Source organism: Pezoporus wallicus, unplaced genomic scaffold, assembly GCF_028554395.1.
Source record: "Pezoporus wallicus isolate ANWC-B61680 ecotype Strahan unplaced genomic scaffold, APGP_CSIRO_Pwel_v1 contig_747, whole genome shotgun sequence".
NCBI classification, from domain to species: domain Eukaryota; kingdom Metazoa; phylum Chordata; class Aves; order Psittaciformes; family Psittacidae; genus Pezoporus; species Pezoporus wallicus.
This window is the reverse complement of record NW_026638457.1, coordinates 2,502,137-2,526,602: the sequence shown is the minus strand read 5'-3', so window position 1 is coordinate 2,526,602 and position 24,466 is coordinate 2,502,137. Positions and strand designations below refer to the sequence as shown.

The window sequence follows — 24,466 nt, the reverse complement described above, 5'->3', positions numbered from 1 at the left end:
GTCAGTAACTTTATTTAGAGAAAAAAAATAAAATAAAATAAAACAAAATAGCATGACAAACCGGAACCAAGACCAAAATACTGTATCCACTGTACATCATTCATTAGAAAACAAACATACACCACATTTGTATTCTACCGAACAGAGAGTGTATTTCCCTTAAAATGATATAGTGCGTGCTTTTAGATTCATGCTTTTCAATATGTAATTTACATTTGTTACTCAAATATCATCTGTTATAAATAATTGCAACTTGATCAAATGGTGCACCTGTTATATGCTAACCTCTTCAGCGCTGCAAGTGTGGCTTTTTGTTGCTTTTTTTTATTATTACTTATTTATTTATTTCAAGAAAGCTGCTGGTATTGCTTTAATAGGACCCGAGAAAGCACATCTGAGGTGTCAGATAAGGTGTACAGACGCCAGAGGTGCCCGTGACCCGGGTCTTATGCTGCGTCCTACGGCTTGGATCGCAGGAACAAGTGGCGGGAGAGCACATAATAAAAAATCGCTTCCAGAAGGCACAATTTCCTCCACACAAAGGTACAATAAAAATATATGGCCGCTAAAATACGGGCGCCTATGGGGGTGCGCTGTCTGTTTGGTGGGATCCCAGGCCCGCCAAGGTTTCGCCCCCCTTACTTTCCCGGCCCAACTGCCGGCCGCCCAGCCGCCAGCGGGTGCCAGCCAGCCCGCGCTCCCCCGCGACACGGCCTCCCTTGGAACCGCCCCAGCTCCGAGTCAGCGGGAGGGGAGAGCTCCCTCTCCGGACCGGCCCACTCTGCCCCGGTCGCATCCCGCGTCACTGCTCGTGGCTCCTGCTGCCGCTCTCTGGGTCGCTCTGGTCGTCGGTGAAGCAGACGTCCACGTCGCTCTCGTTGTCAGTCTTTTGTTCCTGTTCGGGGGCCGCGTAGCCAGAGTCACTCTTGTCCTCGGCCGCCTTGCCAAGGCTCTGTCCCGGGTGCCGGGACTTGACGTGCCGCTCCAGATCGCGGCGCCGCACCAGCACCTTGCCGCAGTACTCGCAGCGGTAAGGCGTGTTGCCTTCGGCGTGCAGACGGATATGCTTGTTGAGGTTGCTGGGGTCCCCGAAGGGCCGCAGGCAGACCTTGCACTTGAGCGGCTTGTAGCCAGTGTGAGTCCGCATGTGGATCTTCAGCCCGTACTTGCGGGAGTACAGCTTCCCGCAGTAGAGGCACAGGTGCCCGGTCTTGGGCTTCCCGCCGGCCGCAGCTGCCGCTGGCAGGGCCTCCAGCCGCCCACGGCCCTTCTCAGCCGCCAACTCGGAGAGCTGCTGCGTGTGCATGGCGATCTCCCGGTCGATGCTGGCCAGCGAACCCAGCTCGGCGGCGTGCAGCCCTGCCGCCGGCCCCCCGAAGTACGACACCGACTCGGGGTATTTGAGGAGGCCGCCCAGGTGCAGTTTCAGCGGGTAGTAGGGCGCGGCGCCGTAGAGCAGCTCTCCGTTGTAGACGGTGAGCGGCATCACGGGCAGCCCGCACTCTCCCGCGTACGCCTTCAGTCCCTCGAAGGGCGGCAGCGCGAAGCGCTCCAGCGCGCCGCCGGGCAGCGGTGGGTAGCGGGCGGGCGGCAGGGCGGTTCCTGGCAGTCCCCGCTCCACCTGCCGGAAGGCCGAGGCCTCCTCCAGCGGTGAGAGCAGCGGGAAGGCGCGGAGCCCCCCCCCGCACGCCAGACCGGCCGCTGCCGCCGGAGGGGCGGCCTCGCCCGGCAGCGCCCCGCACTTGGGCGGCGCCTCGGAGGCTGCGCGTCCCGCCTTCAGCCCTCCCAGCAGCTTGGAGAAGCCGAGGGCGGCGGCGCCCCGCGCCTCCTCCCGCAGCGGCCCGGCGGGGCGGAAGGCCGAGCGCGCCCCGGGGCACAGAGCCAGCCCGTTGCCGCCCGCCGGCCCCAGCAGCGGCCCCGGCCCGCGGGCGGCCCCTACGCTCATGTCCAGAGCCCGCTCCTGCTCCTCCTTGCCCGCCGCACGCTTGGGCAGCCCAGGCTTGGCGAGCGGCGGGGAAGCGACGGCGGCCTCGCGCTTGACGGGCTCCCGCGGGCCGCAGCCCGGCGGCGGGTGGGCGCGCAGCGCGGCGGCAGGCGGCTCCTTGGGCTGGAGGCCGAAGGCAGCGGGCCGGCCGTGGTCGTGGTGGAGGAAGGGGCGGCCGTGGCTCAGCGAGCAGTGGAAGTGGACGTGTGCCTTGAGGCTGTTTGGGTACTTGAAGGTCCTCCAGCAGTACCAGCAGATGTACCGCTCTTCACCTGCGGAGGCAAGCAGAAGGGCCCATCAGCGGCCCCCGCGCAACCCCACGCATCTCAGCGCCTAGCCGCGCATCCCCGCTCCCCCGCCTTGTCGCGGCGCGGTGCAGGCTCTGCGCGGTTAGAGCTGCGCTCCCGCGGACGATCGCCGTGAGGCAGAGGGGAGCAGCTGCTGCCGCGAGTAGTCTGTCGGGGGGGGCCATCTGTTGGCGTTTGCAAAGGAGGTAGCGTATGTCAGGGAGTCGGCTGAACCGAACAAAGGCCAATCTAATGATCGTGAGCCCCTCATTACGCGGCGAGACAATATCCGATATGTATGGGCCATATGTAATCGTTCCCTTTCAGAGGACAATGCCCTTTGTGCCCCATCCCCTAAACACTTCGGTTTCTCTAAAGCGCAACAGACCTCGGTGGCAGCAGCCCTGGTGACTCCCCGGCACGCAGAGGAACAGGCTTCTCTTTCCTTCTCCTGGCTCTGCCTTGCCAGGGTTGTCCTCCTGAGAAGGAGCATCTCCGAGCCCCGACGGTGAAACGCTGCTTCTGCGGGCAACCTGCCTGCCCGGGTATCCTCATGTCTTTTCCTTTTGCCTCCCTTTTCTTTCTCCCTCTCTCACTTTCTTTCTCTTTTTTTTTTCTCCTTTCCTTTCCCTTACTTTCCTTTCCTATCCTATCTTTCTCTCTTCCCCTTTCCTTTTCCCTTTCTCTTCTCTCTTTCTCTTTCCTTCTCCCTTCTCCTTCCTTCTCTCTCGTGTTATGTCTACATAGTATTACTCCTTCTCCTGCCCCGTCTCTCCTCGTCACAACAACATACTACTTAGACGTTTCGGGAGCTGCCGAGGCCCTCACGAACTGCTGCCCATCCTCACCCCGTCTCCCGCCGATCCTCACCATGTGACCAAGTGCTGCACAAGAGCGAGAGGCCGCTCGGGCCTGGGACCAGCTCCTCACAATTAGGGGGATCCCTTGGGGTACGATGAGGGTGGGGTGGGGCACAAACCACCAGGAATGGGGCAGCTTCAGCCGGGGCAACGGCTGAATGGGGCTGGTCAGAAGGTCACCGAGGCGGGCACGGTGGCCTCAACCAGACCGAGGGGCTTTAACTCAGCGTTTGGGGCAGGGACGAGCCGGTGGCCGCTGAGCCGGTGGCCGCTGAGCCGGTGAAACACGAAGTCTTCGCTGTCCTCGGGAACTCGCGTGGACGGATGCGGGGCTATTGAGAGTGTCCCGTCTCCTGTGTGCTTGCTGTCGTGCTCAGCCCTCCTTTGCTTGCTGCGAATCGGATGTCCCAAGCTGCGCGGCGTTACCAAGTCCTTGGACGCGGGTTTTCGCCCCGTCGAGGGGGGCTGGAGGGAGGAGGGAGCGTATCTGCTCGGCAGCGGCCGCGGGAGGGAGAACCGCGGCCCAATCCCACAGCCGTGCATAGCAAACCGGTCGGAGGATCGCTGTGGACAGAACGGCTTGCGGCCACCGACCGCTGCCGTCGTTCGCTTTTGCGGAGCGGTTCGGTCCTGGCTGTCCTCGGCAAGAGTTTGATAGGACCGGCGGCCTCCTGTGCGCCACCGAGCCAGGGCCGAGGCTTTTTCAGGCTCAGCTCTAGTCCAGCAACCATCGCTTGGGAGCGGGAGGGGGGGGTGGAGAAAGAAACGAAAAATACCCCTTTCTCATCCCAGTAAACCCAAATAAATGAAGATTTGGAAAAGAAGATTTGCAAAATTTTGTTTGTTCTGAAAAAAAGAAAGAAAAACAAAACCAAAGCAAAGAAACAAACAAACCCCCCTCTGACTTTCTTCTGCTGTGTTGTTTTTGGGGTTTTGTTGGTTTTGGATTTGGGGGGGTGGTGGTGGTGTTTGTTTGTTTGTTGAGCTTTGTTGGCTTTTTCTTTTTTTTTTGGGGGGGGGGGAGGTTGGCCGTTGTTTGGTTGGCGGTTTTTGGTGGGACTTTGAGGTTTTTTTCCAGCATACTGTCCTTAAAAGAAGAGCACTTCAGCATTTGATGCGCTTATTCTCAGCCCGTTCTAATTAGCCTGGAAATGGTGGGCCGGGAACACGGCAGATCCGCAGGGTCAGTCTGCAGTTAAGCCTTGGTTCGACGGGGCGGGGAAGATGCCACACGCCTGCTGCATCTCGCAGGCCCGAGATTCCTTGCCGTTTCCTCGAGCTGCATCCGCCGGCAGGGGCTGCTGGGCGGGGAGAGGGGGCAAAACCCAGCCCCGTGTCCTCCTTCCTGCAGCCAAAACTTCGCCAGAGCAGTTTTTTTCGAAGGGGTGACTCTCCGCAGACCCACGGCCTCACTGCTCTCCGTGGAAGGGTGGGACAGAGACGTGACGATGAGTTTCTTTTCCGGGTGAAGTTTTAGTGTAAGGAGGGATTTGTGCTCTTGCACATCGCACGAGTTGGGCAGGAGGTGAGCAGTCAGAGCCCGGTGTTTCTGCATTCATCCCTCCGGGTCGGATCCCGATTTCCCTTCGGAGCAGCAGGCCTCGAGGGCTGGGGAGGTCTCAACATCCCCCGGATCGAGCCCTTGCTCACCTCTCGGGGACTCCGCCGGCTGAAACATCTTCTGTGTCGTGCAGGAGCAAGGGGGTCTCTCGTCGCCAGCTGAGCAGCCGTGGCCCGGTGTGGCCTACTGCCCTCCCGCAGGTCGCAGAGCCGCCGCCGCCCGGGGGAGCGGCCGGACGCCCCGGTATGGACAGGAGGGTGTGCCGGCCACCTTTTAGTTTCGTCTTCTTTTCTCTCTCTGAATGCGCTGCCACCTTGTAATTTTTGTGAACACCAGTGTGATTCCAGCTAAGTCTCAGCTCACAGCCCGGTGTCTTCCTCTTCCCGGTATCTTCGGATTTCCCTATCTGAACCTGATTTGACGCCGACTTAATTTTTTACCTCATACACCCTAATTTACTGGGACCGTCCAATGCCCGTTTGGGTTTGACTATATGAACCTACCCACAAGATAACCTGAAAATAGGCTCTGAAGCTCTGACCGAGGAACATGGGAGATGCAAGAGGTATTTTTAAAGACTGTGAGGCCAAGTTGCTGTCTCGCACCGTAACACTAGCCTTGTTTCACAGAAATCCCATTTGCCTATCAAAAGATCATTAAATTGTACCGAAGTCGGAATGACTCGAGGCACGGGGGCCTTTCCATACGCTACTGAGTTAATAGATCACCCTTTAAACATAAGCAGATGGAGTCTTAGTTTAAAGGATGGCAGGTTAAAAGTCACTGCAGCTGTGCTGGCATTAATGTTTTCTAAGGGAGCAATTTGAAGGACCCACTGTTGCCTACCGCAGTTTGAGTTCCCGCCAAAGGTGATAATTAAGAGGATCTGGTTTGATTAATTTAATTTGATTGCTCGGAAACGAATGGTTGCATCTGTACCTTTCTCGTCGTGCGTTGGGGTGGCCGTGACAGGGATGTCAAACCACTGCGCCAGTGGGTTGGAGTACCAAACGGTGAGCTCCTCTCCCGGCTGGACATCTCGCAGCGCCCGGTAGAAAATCTGGAAAGGGGGAAAAGGAAACTTCTTCAGGAGGCTTGAGAGGGGAGGCAGGTAATGGAGAGCAGTACCAGGCCGGCCCGGAGCCGCGAGTGATGTACCTGTCCTCCTGGCAGATCCGCAACAGCCTCCAGTGTCTGCTCTTGGGAGTTTCGGGCAGCTCGGATTAACCCTATCCACTCCAGAGCTGAGCTCCCGGCTTCATCCACTAATTCCCCTCTCACCATCCGCACCTGGAAGACAGGCGGCACCGCTGTCACTTCCACGCGAGACTAAAGAGAAAACAAGCAAACAGCTTACCCGTTCCCCTGCCTCCTTGCCTGCCCGCTCTGCCATGCCCTGCGAGCCTGCTGTCCTACACCAGGCAGGTGCCTGGGCATCGGAGCTCGGAAGCAGAGACCAGAGCATCTCGTTTTGTCGGCCTTACATCCTCAGCCTCCTTTGGGCAGGAACTTTTCCGGCTCGCAGGTGCATTGGGAGAGCTGCGGCCAGCCTAGGAGGGAGTGGGGGGGGGGGGGGGGGTCTGCTCTGCAGGAGTCGGGATAGAAGATCCCCGTCCCCAGCACTGCGAGGGGAAATGGGATTTTACCCTCAGATCCCACTAGTCCAAATGCACCTCGTTCAGTCGCAGCTGCTACAATTAGCTTAATGCTGTATTAAATGACCAGGTAAGATGTTATTTTTTTATGGGTTTGTGCAGTCTTTGAGTCGGTGCAACACAATCGCGACACACACGACTTGTCAGGAGATGTGGAGGGGGAAAGGGGAGAAGGATTCTGCCTAGCTACAAAGTCTCTGTAGCCCCATACTTCATAATCTGTTTGCCCATACAAAGAGAAAATGAAGTGCCCGTTCCCTGAATGACCGTGCAATAAAAGTCACCGGAACAAAGCGGTCTAAAGCGAGAAACCAAGGGAGCCAGATGAGAAATAAATTTGAGTGGGCTGGCAGAGCGTTTAAAAACAATTAAAGGCCATTAAAAATCCGAGCGGAACGCGTGAGCCGCGGCTGCCCGGGGGGTCGAGGAAGGGCTACCACCCGCAGTACCCTGAGGAGCCCGATGGACGGGGCGAGCACCCTTCACCGCCTCGTCCGAGCATCGTCCCTGCTCGGACACGCACTGACCCCGGTGCCGACAGCCGGGAGGCAATCACCCCCTCCCGCTCCGGCTGTGCGGGTGGTTTGTGGGTTTGAGGCTTTCCGAGAAGGCCGAGCCGCTGCGGGCTGCCCCGGCCCCCAACCACCCACACCCCCTGCCCTGGATGATCCCCGGTCCGCTGCCCCCCTCTCCCCTGCGGCCCCAGTCAAAGGGCTCTCGGCTGGGGAGAGAGATGGAGGGACGCGGGGCACAAACCCGAGCCAGCTGCACCAGAGGCACCATCGGTGCATCTGCTCCTCCCTCGAACAAAACCCGGGGACTGAGAAAGCCGCATGTCCCCTTCTCACCGGGGCTCGGGGTTACGAAGCCAGCCCTGCCGGGAAGGGGCAATGCCCGAATGAACGAAGCCCAGCGGGACGGGGGCAGAGAGGAGACATCAGCACCCTCCAGCACCGGGCACCAGCACGGGGCTGAGACGACGTTTTCAGCACGTCTGTATTCAAGGCGGGAGAGCGTCCGCTCCGCCGGGAGAGCCGCTTGGTCCGCTGGCCTCGTCGCGGAGGCAAGCCGGGCTAGCTGACCCCCGGCGCTGGCGTGGGGGGGGAGAGGGTATGGGCGGGTTCTCCTGGCAAAGCCACAAGGAGACATCTCGGGACGCTCTGGACATGCTTCCCTTCCCTTTCCTGGCTTGCTCTAAGAAGGGAAGATCGAAGACGGGGAGGGGGGAGCTAGAATGGCAGCCTTTTCTCCTAAGCCGTCTTCCCCCGGACGAAGGAAAAGCAAGGTCCAGCGGTGCAGCAGAGACCGTCGGAAAATACCTTTTTTTTGGGTCCTGGCTCCCTGCGGTCTGACAGGTACTTGCCCAGTTTGAAGGAGCCCGGCACAGGGCCCAGCCGCAGCCCCGCAGGGATGCAGCTCTCGGCGCTGACGCTGCCGGCCGGGGCCCTGCTGCTTTGCATCGCTGCCTCCGGGTGCCAGCGCTCGGGAACCCCAAGTACTTAAGGGGGCCGGAGTGACAGGGGCAGGCGGGGAGGACGAGCCGCGGCGTATCCCCGCCCGCGGAGTGACGCGGCGGTGTTGTGGGCGCCGGCTTTTCAACGGGAGCAGGAGGGGTACCCCTTGGCAGGGGGATGCTCCGGGGCGCGGAGTTTGGTGAGAGAGTTTGGCTCCTTGAGCAGCTGCGGAGTCCCATCCGAGAGGGTCACATGGAGCCTTTCCCTAACCCTCCTGCATAATCAGGCGGAGTGAATGGCTGGCAGACAATGGGCCAGGCGACCTTCCCATTCCTAAAAATCCAATTTGTCAAGGGCAAAGAAAAGGCGCTGGTGAATCAAAGGTCTGGAGGGACCATTAATCCTCAGCATGGGGTATTGTCCCCGAGACAGTTACGATATTTTAAGTGACAAATCCACTGTATAATTTCTCCATAAATTTTATTTCCTTTTATTGTTCCTCGACAAACCAGTTTTGGAAAATAAGTGACTATTTTAAGTCTACTTGGCTGAGCCTTTTGAGGTTTAATATACTTCAAAGATTTTTAATTCTCTTCCCTTGGCTTTATTGTAAAGGAGATTAAACAAAGAGATGGGGAATGTTTTGAGGACTTGTTAACTTCTATTGATTCCCGGCGTGTGCCATACAGAAATTGGGCAGGTACTTGATGGGAAAACACCAGAAAATACCTACACTTTCTCTTTTTTAAAAAGAACGACCATATTACCATTTCAGTGGGTTGGTTGCAGGCCAGTAATCTGTTCAGTAGAGCTTTGATCCTTAAGGAGAATGAATAGCTTCAAAATATGAGCCGTCGTAGCCCCTGTAAAACACAACCCGCTGCACCTGTGAGCGCTGGGAAGCTGTGGTTGTAGTTCCTGCGATGAAGAAAAAGGGACAAGAGCAAATAGAGACATACAGGCAAGGGGAAATGAAGGGGCACGACCAGCAGACAACACAGATGTCTAGCAAGCAGCCTGTGGCTGCAATCCTGGTTTAATACATCCACAGGTTCCTCTCCCACAATCAAAATGGCTTGCATCGAGGCTGCTTTCAGAGGAGGAACCTGCAAAAAGCGGTTGTAAATAAAGCCAGAAGGACGCCGTTCGAACAGAGTGTGTCTCTGTCCCTCCTCTTCGCATAAATATTTTAATTAAGATACAACGAGGTGCTAGAATTACGTCATCTTGTAACTCAAGCTGGGGAAATGACCCAAGATTTTTCCAGGAGCTGAAGAGGAAAGGTGTGCGACTTTTTTCTCAGGCACATGCAACATCCCAGCTGTGCCTGTCAGACCAAAGTGTACAGTAACAAATTCAGTGATCCATTTTCGCTTTTCTAGCCAGGTCTAGTCCCCGCTAGAATGTTTTCTCCTCTCCGTACCTCGTAACTCTCCAAAAAGAAGATTGTTGAACCTTTCTCTTGCGGAGAAGTTTCACATGCAGATTTTATCCAATGCTTTCGCTTTCAGAAGCAATTGCAGATACGGATTCCCCTACTCCCCAGCACCCCCACCCCACCCCCCTCCCGCCCCCCGGCGTTTTTCTAATAGTCAGACCTAATACATTTCAAAAGAACCCCCCAGAAGCTACGCTTAGAGGCGCATCTGCCGATAGGTGCCAGGTAACCGAGTGACTCTTCTGAAGTAATCCCGCTTTCTGCAAGATGAAACTTGGCACATCACTTCCGACGTGATCCTTACTGTGGGCTTTACCCTGGATCCGCTTGCCGCCGTTACGCGTGGCACCCACCGTGGGAGCACGGGCCACGGGAATACGCAAGGGCGACGAAAGCGATTTTGAACGGGCACGTCTTAGGAGTTGGCGGTTGCAAAGATGCTCTTCCCTCTCATTGCTCAGGGAGAGCGATGGAGTCTCAGGCCGGCGAGTTACCGCCGCTGCTGTCGTGACATGCGCCCACACCGAGCGCTGTTCGCTCCGGTCCCGCAAGGCACCGGCCTCTGGTGCCCTGAAATGTCAGTGTCAATGCTGGGACCGGCGGGGAGAGGAGGGCTGACGGCTCCCCCCGTCCCGCCCGCAGCGCTGAGCTCCTCCGGCCGGGCTGGACCTGGACGGGTTGGGGCGTTCCCTCCGCCTGCTCCGGGGGATGCTGGCCGGCACTGGGCTGTGAATCTGTGTTTTATTAATGATACGTATTGGCAAGCACAGGAGATAGATGCCTCGCCTGCCCCCCCGTAGCATCAATGATCATCGATCGCATCTCTCCGGGGTGCAGTGGCAGGGACTGTCCCGGGAGAGCGGAGGCCGGGTGTGTGTGTGTGTTTGTCTTTTTCACTTCGCCAGGGTAGGGAAAGGAGGCGGGAAAGAGAGGATGTGGGGAACTGAAGATGACCCCTTTGATCAGTGGCCTGAATGGGGAAAAATGGATAAACAAGAAGTCGAGGGCAATAAATTTAAGCCATGAACATGTCCCTGTAACCTCTGGGCTGCCCACTTGAGGATGAGACCGGCCTGAAATTCCGGGAGCCGCAGAGGTAGAGAGAGAGAGGGCTTTTAATGCGACCAAGGTACCCTACTGCTCCGCCTCGGGAGCAGCTCCCTCCCAGGCCTTAATGAGTCAAAGAGCGTGAACGACACGCGAACAATTTTATCAATAGGACCATGTAAAAGCCGACTGTGAGGAAAGTTATTTATTAATATAGCCGATTGTGGCTGGTTCCCATCCACTCAGAAAAGAAAAGCCCTTGCTCTGGAAGCATTCACACCAGTTCTCCAATTTTTATTCTGTCCTGTGGCTCAAAGTTGAAGTTCCCCAAGTGAAATAAATTGTCCACAAAAGAGGAAAGGAACCACATTTTCTTTTATTTTTCCTTCCCTAAAAAGGAAGGGTGAAACCGATCTAATGTGCCCACTGGAGCAAGATGCAGCATGAAAGGCCGGGTGTTAAAAGTAAAAGCAGCCTTTGGAGCAAATGGGATGGAAAATTAAATGAAATTAAATAGCTTGAACGACCGTATTGTCCCTTATTAAAAAGACACATTAATTACATGGTTTCAGCTTTATTCAAAGACAATGTTTAGACTCAATCAAAACATTCCACTATTCCTTTATAGACTTAAACCGGGCTACTAGAGGCATCATTAAAGCGAGATCACTTTTGCCCAGAGATGCGATGAAAGTTATTTTCCTCGGCGGCCCTTATTTATGCCCACTGCTGAACTGCCGGTGCCCCTGAGTAACACTTTGGCACACTGTTCTCCTTGATTTAACAGGTTGCCCCATAATGAGGCATGAATGTTAAGGAACAACAGTCATCCAAAGAAGCACAGTTGCAGAGAGCAATGTCCCACCAGGGAGCTCCATTCAAACCATCAAGCCTCTCCGGCACAGAGAAGGTTCAACACCACATTCAGACCAGCATGAATGCCTGTATACAGGGCCCGACTCATTATGCCGCCGAGCACCGCAGCGGAGGCTCCAACAAATGCTGCAAGTTCATTCAGCAGGCCGGGCTCTGCTGGGCGGCCCCGCCGTCGGCTCCCGGAGTGACCTCGTTCCCAAATGGCTTGGCCCCGACGGGGCGGCCCGGCCCCGGCCTGCGAGACGGAGCAGGGCAGAGCGGGGAGCCGACCCCGGGGCTCTGCCGCCATGGCCCCGCTACAAAGGGATGGGGATGCAAGGGACTGGGCAGAGGGCAGGGGGCGGCTTGTGAGACCCTGAAATTCGGAAATCACCTTTAAACTGAAGAGACCAATGAGGTCTGAACATCTTTTATCTTTTTTCCTTTCTTAAAAAAAAAAAATTATCTCCTCTCCTCTTTCCTTGCCTTCGCTTCTTCCCCGTCCCCGCCTTCCCCTCTCTTTCGCAATTCCTGTACACCTCTTCCTCCACTTCGCTCACCTTCGGTCTTTCAGCCACTCTCCCTCCAACCTCCTTCCCTTTTCTACCCCTTCCCCCTTTCTGTCCCTTCCCACAGTAACAATTCCTCCCGTGCTCTCAGCAGCAGCAGCAGCAGCGGCATAGGCAGCGGCAGGAGCAGCAGGGGCAACAACCGCCTCCCGCCGTGTCGCTGCCGGTGCCAGTGCCCGCTGCTGCGGTCGGGCGGGGCCGATCGGCGGCTGCTGCCCGGGCTGAGCCGGGTCGGGCCGGCGGCCCCCAACCAGCTGTGCTGTGCAGACGAGATGCGGGTGGGATATTAAAGCAGCTTTTGAATAGTAATTCAGGTTCTATGGGAACCCGGGCAGATGACAGGAGCCCGATTTGGTATTCGTATTGTTAATCGCGAGCGTCAGCCCAGATAGGATTTAAACATGTTTTGTGCTCGTTAAAAATTCCAGTGTAGGGGCTGAGATTTTTTCTGTCTTTCTCTCTTTTAGCCCAGTTTCAATTGGAGGTGAAACTTGCCGCATAAAGTATTCAAAGTCTGTCTAAAGTTGCCTTTTAACCGGATTCTCCCCCTCCCGCAGCCCCCAGCGTATCTCTTGGTTCTTTCGGTTGACATGGTGCAAATAAAAGTCAGTAAACTTGTTGCTGAATTGCAATGTTTCGGTGTACCTTATAAATTCATACCTTTTCTCCCTCGATCGCCTCAGAATGAGCCCCTGCCTCAATTCGATTTTCCTTGCTGTTGGGCACATTTAGGAGAGAGTCTATTTGTGAAGTTCATTTCTAGGCAAATGTATTCAAGAGCTGATTGGGATGAATAGGACCGTGTGTCAGCCGCCCCTAATTGGGATTAAAGCACTTCGGACCATATGCAGAGAGTGACAGAAATTCTCAGGTTTCATTGTGCTCAGACTTCCACCCGCCTGGACACTCCCCCTGGAAAAGGGGGATTTAGAAAGATTTCAGGGAGAAACTGAGGAAATAAAGGAGAGGCAGAAAATGACCGGGCTAATGTCCTTCGGCGGGGCTGCCAGCGTGGCATCTGCCGGGGGCAACAACGGGCACTAGTGGGACCCGGCGTGGCGGCGGGGTTAGGGCCACGGGCAGCCAGAAGCGACCCGGCGCAGGCTTTCACTTCAAGGGGATGCAAGGGAAAGGAAGGGAAAGGAAAAGAAGGGAAGGGAGAGGAAGGGAAGGGATACAAGCTCCCTCAGCCCCAAGATAGTAAGCTTGCATTTTGGCTTAGAAACACTGAGGGTTGCATGGGATGGGAATGAAAAACCCCACGAGGAAACCTCTCCCGGTGTTTCTAGCCTAAGGAACAGGATCCCAGAGGAGAAGGGAGGCAGGGAGGAAGAGAAGGGGAGATGTGAGACAGGCAGACACCGCTCCGTGCCCATCCTAGTACTGGTACCGGGGAAATGCGCGGTTTGGAAATGTGGCCCTGCTGCGTCAGGAGCTGGGAGAGAGCTGAGCTCCGTGCACCGGGCTTGCCTGATCTAGCGGGAGATGCCCACGGCTAGCGGGTTGGACTAAATGATCTTTAAAGGTCCCTTCCAACCCAAAGCACCCCCTGAGTCTGTGGGCGGTTTTGTAACCCAAAGCTGCTCAACGTGCGTACACATCCACCACGCTGCCTGCCCATCTGTTCACCCGCATGCCAGCGGTGCACGAATGGCCCTGGCCGGGTGGAGGTCCCTGCTCCTGAGGGCCACTTGTGGGACCACAGCGAGAGGCGACGCGCAGAGCCCAGGCCTGGCCTTTACGCTGTGACAAATCCGGGTGTGGGGTCGTCTGCATGTGGCTGCCCAAAACGTAGTGAGGAAAACATTACTTAGGTTAATGGTTTTTTAAGCTCTCCGGTGGCTTATCAAACCCACGACATTTAATCTCCTCAGCAAGACGGAGGAGAGCCGGCACCGCTACCAGGGTCTTTGTTTGCAGAGGTTACTTTGTCCCAGCGAGGTGACCGAGAGCTGGTATCTCTGCGCAGCTCTCGTCCTCTCTACGCTCCTCTGCAAAGTACCGGTGGCCCCGACGGGCGGATGTGTTCCGGACTCCCCGGCAAGCCCGTGTGCCGCTGGGGTGATAGGAACACAGCTTTCCTCGACGACAGTGAGCTGGGTGTCCCCTTTGTACTCTGTGGGCAGATCTGTAGCGGTGGGAAAGGTCCTGCCCGCACCCCATTGTTAGCCAATAACGCTGCTCACTTCTGTCGACACCTTTCCATGTGTCGTGGGTCTGCCTGGGTGGGGAGAGAAGATGGGTCTGACCTCAGCCCCGCGTCCCGGACATGGTGCTCCATTCCCAGCACTGAACAGGGCTCGGGATGCTGGCCTGGAAAGAAGCAGCGTGACTCTTTGCAGCATATGTCAAGGACTGAAGTGTGTTCTCCGGAGCGGGTTTGCCCCTGCAAGTGGAAGGTCTGGTTTAGAGGAGGCTGACAGGGCGAACTGAAGCTCCCCACGTTTCCTCCCTCACAGCAAAGCAAAGAGCGGGCGGGAGCAGCTGCGGGAGGAGTGGTGGTGCGGCACGGTGGTGCGTGGCGAGCTGCGGGGATCGGGGCACAGTCAGGGCCGCTGCTGAGCCCGGGAGAAGTCTCTGACATCAGCCCCAGCTTTCCGGGACTGGGGAACGGGTTTGCCAGCGCACCCGCACCCCAGCCGGGGCGACCCGTGCTTGTTCCTACACCACCACCCCCTTACCCCCCCCCCCCCCCCCCCCCCCCCGGGATCCAAATATCTGCCCCCGGGCCAGCCCGAGGAGAAAAGCTCGGCCCCATCAGAGAGCCCCCGAAAGTGATGCCCGAGAGGTCCTGCCGCCCGGAGGTGGCTCCTCGGGTTAGAGGCAGAGCTGCAGCCTACAACTACAGCATCCATAGGTTTCACTCGTATATTCACAGGCGCCTAGTGAGCAGGAGGGATGCGAGCTTGCCTGCGTGTCTGTGCATATGCACCTGGAGATGTCTGTGTGTATACGCACTCACACAAATATATTTAGAAGTCGGTGTGCTGGAGTCACTGTAATTTCCTTTTTTCCCATGGGTTTCATGACAGGAGCGCAGGGGCGAAGGCCCTTCCTCTCCTTTCTGGCTGCCTTTGAGAGACAGGGCTATGACTTATGGAGAAGCATACTGTACATACAGAGCCATAGGTTACCAAACATAGAGAGGACTGATGCGCTGGGAAGCATCTGTAAAGGTCTGTATGCTCTGAGGAATCAAGCTGTTCCTGTGCTCCAGACAGTACTAGGGTAAAGAAGCAGAAGGTGCTGCCGTCCCTCCCTGTCTTCCAGTATCACAAATATCCCTGGGAATCCAATTCATGAAGCTGTATTCTTTCTGAGTCGGGCTTTGTAAAGACAGTGGTTGTACCACTTAAACCACATGGTCCTTTCACTTCTAGGCAGGCAACTAGCAATGATATTTCATTTCAGCCTGAGCTTTAATTGTTTGGGTGCTTTAAATACAGTGGGAGTCCCCTTATCCAAGCATTTCCACAGTCTATATCCGCCCTGACAGCTTGATAGAGCCCGACCCTGAATCTCTTCCAGGGATGAAATTGTGCAGCGACAGAGGAAGCCAAAGCATGCAGACAGAGCATGCATCCCTCAGATTACCCCCACTGCCACATCCCTTCTACTCCTCCTTCCTCCTCCTCAGAGCACTCCTCCACCCTGCTCAGCTCTGCTATAGGCGAAAATTAATTCTTTATACACAGAGTAAATTTGTTGCGTTTTCCACAAAAGGTTACAGGGGAGCTCATCTCTTAAAATCAGCACTGTTGATTACAGGAAGGTTACAGCTGCAAAATGAGGCACACAATTTCTGTAAACTTTCTCCCCGAGGGGCAGCGTTATAGTACACCGACGTGGCTGGAGCTTATGGAAGGGTGCTTCCTGTGGAGGGGTGCTTCCTGTGGAGGGGTGCTTCAGACGGAGGGAGGGGTGGCTCATAGGAGGAGGCCAAAGACCTCGGAAGAAGTAGGTGCCACCGGTACTGGGATGGGAGTGAGGGCCGGGGCATGGCGGAAGAAAGGCACGGACCCATTCCCTCTGCTTTGGGTTCAGGAGTCGGCAGGTGAAAAGGACTGAGATTTCCCCTGTTACGCTCCCACTGATTCCATCACTTGATGTGAGGAGAGGCAGGGAAATAAATCATTGGCACGGAAGAGATAAAAGGATAAAAAACATGGTAGGTGCTGGAAGGAACAGCCCACTGTTCCTGCAGTGGCACCAGAGAGTAGGGCAGAGCTTGCTGCCTGGCTGGTAATGCTGTAAATGGAGAGAGAGAGATGGGCTTTGCCAGCAAGTGGGAGAAAGGGCTGTAAGAGAGCTGACTTCCTAATGAGCGACTATAATGCTGTAAAGGGTTTCAGCATTTTATGCTTTTCAAGATACGACCATCAGCAAGAAGGAAAAAAAAACAAAAAAACCCGAACTTTAGCAAAAATGGAGCCATCAGAAACTGTTCGTTACACTCCGGTAAACATCCCCTCATGGTGAAATCGTTGGTGGAGGCAGCAGGCAGGGCAAGAAAACGCAGCTTCTTCTAGTATGTGCAGCTCTCTAATTAATGAACCTGACAAAGTGAAAAGTCTTCTCTGGTTCCTGTGGTTTAGCTTGTTTTTTCTTCTTCTTTTTTTTTTTTTTTTTCCTTTTTTCTGTGCATACCTGAAACAAGAAAGTATTTAGGTATTTCAATAATAGACATTATTTAAATTTTTCTAAATTTAGTATTTAAAGAAATGTTTAGATATGCAGAATAACGGAAGATAAACCCACATTATCTAGGACTTCTCTTAAAGTATGCCACGAAGTACAGCCGTTTTCCTTTTCTATTTCGGCATTGTATATTTTGATGCTGAAATATGCATCATTTTTGACAGCTTCGGAGTTACGAAACCAAAGGAACTTCTAGGTGTCATCTGTCGGAAATAATTTTTCGTTTACAGCCTGTAGATTTAGCGTTGTTCTTTCTGTTCTTTGTTTGTGCTATTAAAATAAAATCTAAATAAAATTATTCAGCCTTTTTGCCCGATCGCCTGTGGACTGCTGCCCTCAGCTTCCACAGTGCCATCATCTTTCAGTCTAAATATTCAAATATACGTTTTACAAGAAGACAGATTAACCTCAAAGTTTCTGTCTCTATGTCTCTCACACGTACAAATAAGGGTACACCTGGGGCACACACATACAGAAGGGTTAGCTCTTCCAAAACTAGAAAGGAAAATCCTGTTTACCTTTGAATTTTTCCAGCAGGGCATGGTATTGGGTAGGGACGTCTTTTTAATAAACTGAGCTCCTTAAATTTTTTGTAGAACGAACCCTTCTTAAAATCGGATTTGAATTAAGCTGAGCTCAAAATATCAGGGTCAAGCTAACCCCTGTTTTTGAGTCACTGGTTTTAAAACTAAATTTTGATGCCTACAGTACACGTATTTCTGCCTGAGGAAGGTGGCTTACCACCATTGTGTTTAAACACAATGTGTTCCGAGGTATTTGAAGAAAAAAAATCGAGTGTGCACATTCAGCTACCGCTTAGGAGGAGTTTTCAACAGCCCCCGGGGCTTCAGGGCTCATCCCCAGGTACAGAAACTGCTCTCAGACGGTTGCGGGTTTGGACCCTTCACCACAAACATAACCCTATATGGAGGGAATACTTGATTCCTATCCACCCCTTATGAGCCTTTCAGACAGTTTTTTCTCTGGAATTTGAGACCCAGGCCAGTCCCCGAGGTGCCCGCATCCCCCTGTACTGGGCTGGCCCAAGATGCCAGCACCCCTTCTCCTCCCCATCCTGGCTTGCGGGATGAGCGCTGCTGCAGTGCCCGCCCCGTGGGAAGACCCCACAACCTTGTGCAGTTTTTATTTGAGAAAGGGCAACCCCGTCCTATAGCAGGGACGTCTCTTTTCCACCAGTGCTTTACCCTGGGGAGGGGGAAGAAGAGTAAAAAAAAAAAAAAGAAAAATAGAAAAAGGAAAAACACACAAAAAAGTAAAAATGAAAAAAACAAAGAAAAAGGAAAATAGAAAAAAAGAATAAGAAATAAAGGGGGAGGGGAAAGAAGTAAAGAAAAAATAAAAGTGAAAAAAAAAAAGAAAAGGCAAAAATCCCCAAACCTACTTGTTTTTATAATTCCGAGAGAGCAAAAGTAAGCCTGTCCTCTGGGATGAGTTCCCAGGAGGGGAAATATCCGGATATTCGTCACAGCGCACCTGAGGCTGTCACCCGGCCCCTTGTGCCCGCGGTAACAGCGAGCCCCGCTCTCCCAGTCCCTCAGTCCCTGCCAATACCCGCCTCTCGGCGCTCCGCCCGCAGCCTGTCCGCGGGAGAAGCCGGCCCACAGACTTGCGCGGAGCGGCTGGGTACTACTGTCGGGGCACCCCGGTCCCGCTGCCCAACCGGCCCGGGCCAGGGGCCGGTTGTGTCGGAGGCGATTGAAACACGGGGCAAGAAGATGGCAGTTTCTCAGACACCCTTTGGGAGCCGGCAAAGCTGGGTAGAAAAGATGTGCATAGAGATGTGCGTATGCATGAAACCTGTTCGGGGGAATATAGATACGGAAATACACAATGCGGCAGCGATTTATTTTCTCTCACCGGTTATATAGTTTTTGCCTCGCTTAGCTAGTTTCAGACACAAACACCTCCTCAGCTTACGGGCTGGGGAGAAACAGTTTGCTGCCAGATCGAGCGAGGCAGCAAAGCCTCCTGCCGGAAAAGCCTCTCAAGCGTGATCCGCCAAAGATGCAACTAATTAACCCGCTTCTCCGTTTTCCGCTCATTTTTTCTCCGGTAGTATCAGGGCTTGAGGAGAAGCGGGGTTTCTCCTCGGGCCAGGAGCAGCAACCTCCCGGACGCCTCCCGGCTTGCTTCAAGGTTACCCGGTACCTTCGTGAAGCCGAGCAGAATCCCCGGCTCCCGAGGTCCCACGCTACCGAGTCAAACAAGAAAATACGTGTTCCTTATTTTATTTGAGCTAGGAAAAGCGGCACAACAGGGTTGCATTCGCGGGCGGCTCGGGCTAGAGGCGGAAGAGCTGCTCTCCCGGGGGTCAAACGCAGATTTCTGAATGAAAACCTGGAGGAATAGCAAGAAAGGAAGAAGTCCCGGGCAGGTGGGGAAAGACTCTTGCAAGCCTGGGGTAGTACCGGGACATCCCCGTGGTGCTGCGGCGGGACAGCAAGCCGGTTCCGTTTTACTGCAGCATCCTTTCCGTTGTTTCGGAGGGGCCAAGAGCTCAGTACAAACCCCGACACCCTCGGGGCAGACTCGCTTTCTCCAGAAGGCGTTTAGGATGCGGAGGGGTTCCCCGAGGCACCCGGAGGTGATGGTCAGGCAGCCCTGGGCTGGGAAGCAGCCTTGGTCAGCCTCCTAACTTCTCAGGACGCCTTTCACCGCCCACAACGGCTTAATGTTTAACTGAAGGTTTGAGGAAGGTAAACTCCCTGCGAGGTGCAGGCTATTTTAGAGACCTCCGGTCCTCTCCTCCTGTGCCCAGAGCAGTCACCCTGCCCCTTGCAGCACCAACACAGAGGAAGGAGAAGCCAGGACCCTGTTCAGCGCTGGGCTGTGGAGAGGGAAATGGGGTAATCCCCAAATACCTTTTCGGGGGCCTGCATTTCATCCTGTGAACGTGGTCTTTCCAGAAAGGAAAGCCCTCCCTGATGGGCCACTTGCCAGAGAAGCGCCACCCGATGTCTGGGCTGCAGGTTGATCTACACGGCTTGAAGGACACTTTAATCCCCATCTCAGTCTGAGTATGTTGCTCAGGATACGGCTTTACCCCAGGCCACCCCCTGAAAAGGCACGGAACCCCTGAGCCTTGTGGGGACGGGGGCTGCACCAACAGCTGACCAGACAAGAAAATATAATAAAAAATCAATCCAACACAACACTGATTTGATACTATATCCTGCATATGTTCCTGTTGTTTTACTGAGAGGAGGTGGGGTTAAATGCCAGAGTGTCTGTGACCCAGAAAGGAAACCCTTTGAGATAGCATCCTACTGTATGGGAATGCTGGCGATTTTTAGAATTGTGCAGGTTGGTAGGAGGTGGCTGAGAGCATCTTTCTGGACCAGCTACCCTCACCAAGGAGTTCTCACAACAGAGCTGATGCTTTTAATAACACCTCATTCTCTTCTCATTTATCCTCATGTCATAAACTGGACTCTCATTATTTGAAAGTCGTTCCCTCATCTAATGAAATTACCCTGAATGTCTTCTACATAGAATATTAAATGGTTGCCTTTGCGAGAGTCTTTTGTGTGTGCACTGGGGGGAGGGTGCTTCAAATAAAAAATTCTCCAGTATAAATCCATTGCCCCTGAAATTGTCACTCAAAAACAACAGGATCCTTATGTTCAGATATGTGCATGACTGAGCAGCTGAATTTTTATTTCATATGTATAAACATTATTTGTGGATACTCCCTACTGGTTTGACATGCGGTCACATCCAGAGTCACCACTCCTCCAATCCACCTCCCTCATTGCAAAATATAGCCTAAAAGACCACCATTATTGAGAAGAATATCAGACAACTGTCACATTACCTAACTTAGTGAAATCATAACAAAGGCTTCCATTAGAAGTGACATAACATAAGCTGGAAGGGGTTTTCAATTCCACTTAGATTTCTTTTCCCCGTTCCTTCCCTGAAACATCTCACATTCTTGGCATGTTTTGTGAAAGCTTGATTAAAGTCAGGAAATCTGGTTTTGTACCACTCGTTCATTTCCTGAGGGGATATTAAACAGAAGAAGGCAAACAGGAATGCCTATTGTCAGGTCTGTGAGAAGATATGTACTGTTTTCAGTTATTAGATGAATATGTAAACGTGTAAAAAAACTGAGAGTATTAGCAGAGACTAATTTTTTTGTGTGCAGCTAAGGGAAGGGGCTAAAGGAAATGTTGTATTTGAAAGAGTGGTGGAGGACCCATGAGGAGGAATACGCATCACCCTTCCATAATTTTAAATTCTATTTATGACATGTGGATTGGAAGAAGCATTTTTGTAAGAAAAGAAGAATCTATCAAAGTATCCTGTGTAAGTTTATATGTAGCGATGCACTACTAAGTATATTCAATGTTTGTGACAGGTTTTATCAGGGGGGTAGTGGGGGAAGAGATCAGTGAGAGCTGACAGATAATTTCATCTCACAAATACAACGAAGTATAATTTTACCTGCAGGTTCTTGGATGCGATTTTTTCATCCCATATCTGGACGTCCCTCAGAGCAGCAGCCAGGTCCAATGCTGGGCAGGAGACATCGGCGCACACAGCAGCACTGCACATCTGCTTCATGAAATCTTTATTTGCCTGTTTTGACAAAAGCACACAGAGAGGACATGGTAAATAAAGCAATCCTCAGCACTGCTTCTGGAAAAGAAAGGCTGTAAAGCAATGTCAATGGGAAAAAGCTCTGGAGTCTGCTCCCCGCCATGCCCTTGTCCAGGAAACCACCTTCCAGCTGGGCCTCCAGGGAGATGGAGCCACAGCAGTATCCACATCCTCCAAGAAACATGGGAAAGCACATGGTCCCACAGCTCCACACCAGCCGCAGGACTTCTGGCCTGGCAATGGGCATCCTCGGCATGCTGCAGTCAAGACGAGCCTTTGCCCTTTTGCTCAAGGGATGCTGCTGGGCTGGAAGGACCCCTCAAAGCACTGGGAGCTTCCTGGGTGCTGTGGCACAGGAAGGATCTCCAGCATGGCAGGATGTCCCTTTGCAGGGCACCAGGAGGGTGGCTGAGTAGGGCAATGTATATCCCAGAGGCTTTTGCTTCTGTCTGTGTGGGGCAGGGAGTGTTTCTTCCTCCATAACTCTGGTACTAGTGTGACCTGCTGCAGTGCTGTGAAACGGGGTCATGCAATGCGAGGCCTGTCCTGTTGGGAAAAGGACAGTCTGGGAGCAGGGCTGGCAAGACCCTGTGATGCCAAGTGCTCCTGTTCCAGCAGCATTAGACAGCCCCTACGTTGCCAGGTGCAGGGCAAGCAGAGCTGTCCCGTGCCCAGTGTGCAGTGAAGCAGTGGTATTTATCATAGCTGTGTCAAGTCTCCTGCTCGGTCCTTACTAAATATTTTGTGCCACACTGTAGCACAGCATTTCAGAATTGTTTTGGTTGGAAAATACCTTTCAGATCGTTGAGTCCAACCATTAACCCGTCACTGCCAAGTTCACCACTAAACCATGTCACTAAGCTACACATCTACACATCTTTTAAATACCTCTAGGGATGGTGACTCCAGAAGCCTCTTCCAATGCTTGACAACCCTTTTGGTGAAGGTATTTTTCCAAATATCCAATCTAAACCTCTTGATGCAACCTGAAGCCACTTCCTCTTATTCTGTCACTTGCTACTTGGGAGAAGAGACCAATCCCAACTAACTACAACCTCCTTTCAGGTAGCTGTAGAGAGCAGTAACGTCTCCCTTGAGCTTCTGTGAGAGCCTGGACATTAAGCTTGTCTCAAACACCACTCACATTCCATAGCGAGAGTCAGAGACAGGAAACTGAGCTTGTTTCAGGCGCCATTTGCATTTGACCATGCGAGGCCTTGAGTTTAAAGAAGCAAATAACAAGGATGTTGGCTCTCCATACTGAGTAGATAGGACTGTTCTGAACCCATGGTTCAAAGCTGACAAGCCTCCACAGGAATGTGAAAAATGCTTAACTCAAAGGACACTCAAGTGGAGGGAGTCAAATAGCTGACACCACCATATGAGGGACACTGCATGTGTTCGCTAATCTACACCCATCATTATCATATTAACACCTCTTCACGCTTCGCATGCAAACGATGGATAACACCCCAAAGAACATGAACATAAAAGGGCAGGTCTCCGGTCAGAGGGAGAGCTCCCTCTGATGATATCGATGATACCCTGGGTGAATAGGATCAATGAGATGTCACTGGATCCATGGGTAGTAATAATTCTCTTCCCTCTCTTCTCTCTCATCTCTTCAAGTATGTAGAAAGTTCCTCTGTTAAATTTTGCTGAATAAAGCTATTTCCTTTCTTATTGGTGATGGTGGGGTTGGCTGCCTTACAGGATATTTACTTCTGGCTCTGTGGACAGCCCCTCAGTTCAGACCAATGAAGCTGAGAGAGATATTTGAAGTGAGGGACAGCAATGGAGGGAGTTTGCCCACTGTGAGGGGAACCCCTAGGAAGCAAGCAGGCTGCTTTTTGAACAATGCACTGTTTTCAGATGGGAGAGACATACTTAAATTCCAGAACAAATAGCTTTTGTCAGACCATGCAAAAAATAGTCCTCACGTGCCCACAGGTTTTGAGATCCATTAGCACCAAGCACAACCTTCCCAGCAGGATATACCAGAAGTTATTTCATCTTGCCAAGAATATACCCTGTTGGAGTGCTTCTTGCTATCACCATGATTTCTGACAGGAATTCTGCTGACTTGTGTAGGTGCAGGGGTGGGTCTGAGCCCCAGCCTGGGTTCATGGTGGAACGGGAAGGCCATGAGGGCTGCAGCTTCCCATAGCTGCTGCCAGCTGTTGCCTGTCTGTCTTCCTGTCTTGTGTCCAGGCAGCCTTCCTTTTCCTGCCCACATTCAGCCCTGAAAACTGGGCTTGCAGGAGGGATGCATATGCATTTATCTGGGTGAGACCACACATGTATGTCTCTGGGTGTGAAAGGAAATAACCCCCCCCAATCTTGGTTATGCCACAGCATGGTCCTCATTAGGCGTAAACAGCTCAGCCTGTTGATTTTGCAGTAGAAGGTGTGGAAATGGGAAATATACCCAGTGGACTGACTTACTCAATCCACTGATTTCATATACGGTGCATGTAGGGGACAGGGGAGAGGAATGGATGAATGTAACTTCTGGCTCCAGTACCTGTAGCTCAAGCTTGCCTTCAAGACCCCAAGAATTCACCTTTTTAATATTCTTGGTTAATTAGCAAATTAATGGTTAATTAATCCAATTTAACGGTTGGACTTGATGATCTTAAGGATCTTTCCCAACCTAGTTGATTCTATGATTGATTCTAAACTAGGAAACTATTCTGGAAAGCTGAGGGAATAAAGTGCAAAACTTAATGATTTAGAGAGAAGCCTTAATGCAAACACGCTTGGGTGAAATATTACATCTCATGAAACAAAGACGTCCCTTTTACTGCATCCATGCTGGCACACCATACACCAGCACCATGTGCCAGGGCTCCAAGGACACCCACAGCCCTGGCCATCCCTGCCCATCCCCTGGGGCTCACCTTACCCTTTCCATGGCCCAGGACCCCATCTCAGCTCTCCAAGGCTGTCAGACACTGCTACATGCTGCCAAACTGCATTAATGAGCCCTCTCCGCAAATACGGAGTGGGGTTTAGCCAGCATGTGATAGGAGTGTGGATACTTGGCCTCTAAACACATCAGTCCTAGCAACCTCTCAGGGTCCCTTGGCGGCTGAGCACTCCCAGCTGCCAAATACCAGGTAGACCTGCTGACCTGGGAGATGATGGATAGTATTCAGCTAGACTCCTTCAGACTTTTAAAACATATCCTTTTTTACTGATCTTGCTGCAAAACTCGGGTGTACTTCCCCTAGCAACAGTTCTGCTTGAAGAAATGAAGGCACCATGCATACCCTCCTCCCTCCATGCTCATCCTGCTGGCAGCGCTGCATCCTGGCGGCAGTGCAGACCCACGGCTCCTGCCCTGACGCACCCTTCCTGGCAGTATATGCATCTCAGATCCCATCAGAAGTTGACAGCTGTGAGTGTTCTGTATGCTGCCACAAGGAAGAGCAT

At 53.1% G+C, this 24,466-nt stretch overlaps 1 protein-coding gene across 1 annotated transcript; it reads right to left on the bottom strand.

The window, feature by feature from the left end:
- Nucleotides 1-771: 771 nt before the first annotated feature.
- PRDM13 (PR/SET domain 13) lies at nucleotides 772-8,244 on the bottom strand. Its single transcript, XM_057410852.1, has 4 exons — nucleotides 7,667-8,244; nucleotides 5,851-5,982; nucleotides 5,632-5,752; nucleotides 772-2,256 (listed from the first exon to the last, which is right to left on the bottom strand). The coding sequence occupies exons 1-4, from the start codon at nucleotides 7,805-7,807 to the stop codon at nucleotides 803-805; spliced, it is 1,848 nt and encodes a 615-aa protein (XP_057266835.1). The 5' UTR covers nucleotides 7,808-8,244; the 3' UTR covers nucleotides 772-802.
- Between the last annotated feature and the right edge of the window lie 16,222 nt (nucleotides 8,245-24,466).

What these genes read in the sequence shown, in the direction of transcription:
- PRDM13 (XM_057410852.1), bottom strand. Translation starts at nt 7,807, where the DNA reads ATGCAAAGCAGCAGGGCCCCGGCCGGCAGCGTCAGCGCCGAGAGCTGC. An exon ending in AGCCAGGACCCAAAAAAAAG is followed by an intron (nt 5,983 to 7,666) that starts GTATTTTCCGAC and finishes CCTGTCTTCCAG; the next exon opens with GTGCGGATGGTGAGAGGGGA. An exon ending in CGGATCTGCCAGGAGGACAG is followed by an intron (nt 5,753 to 5,850) that starts GTACATCACTCG and finishes CCCCCTTTCCAG; the next exon opens with ATTTTCTACCGGGCGCTGCG.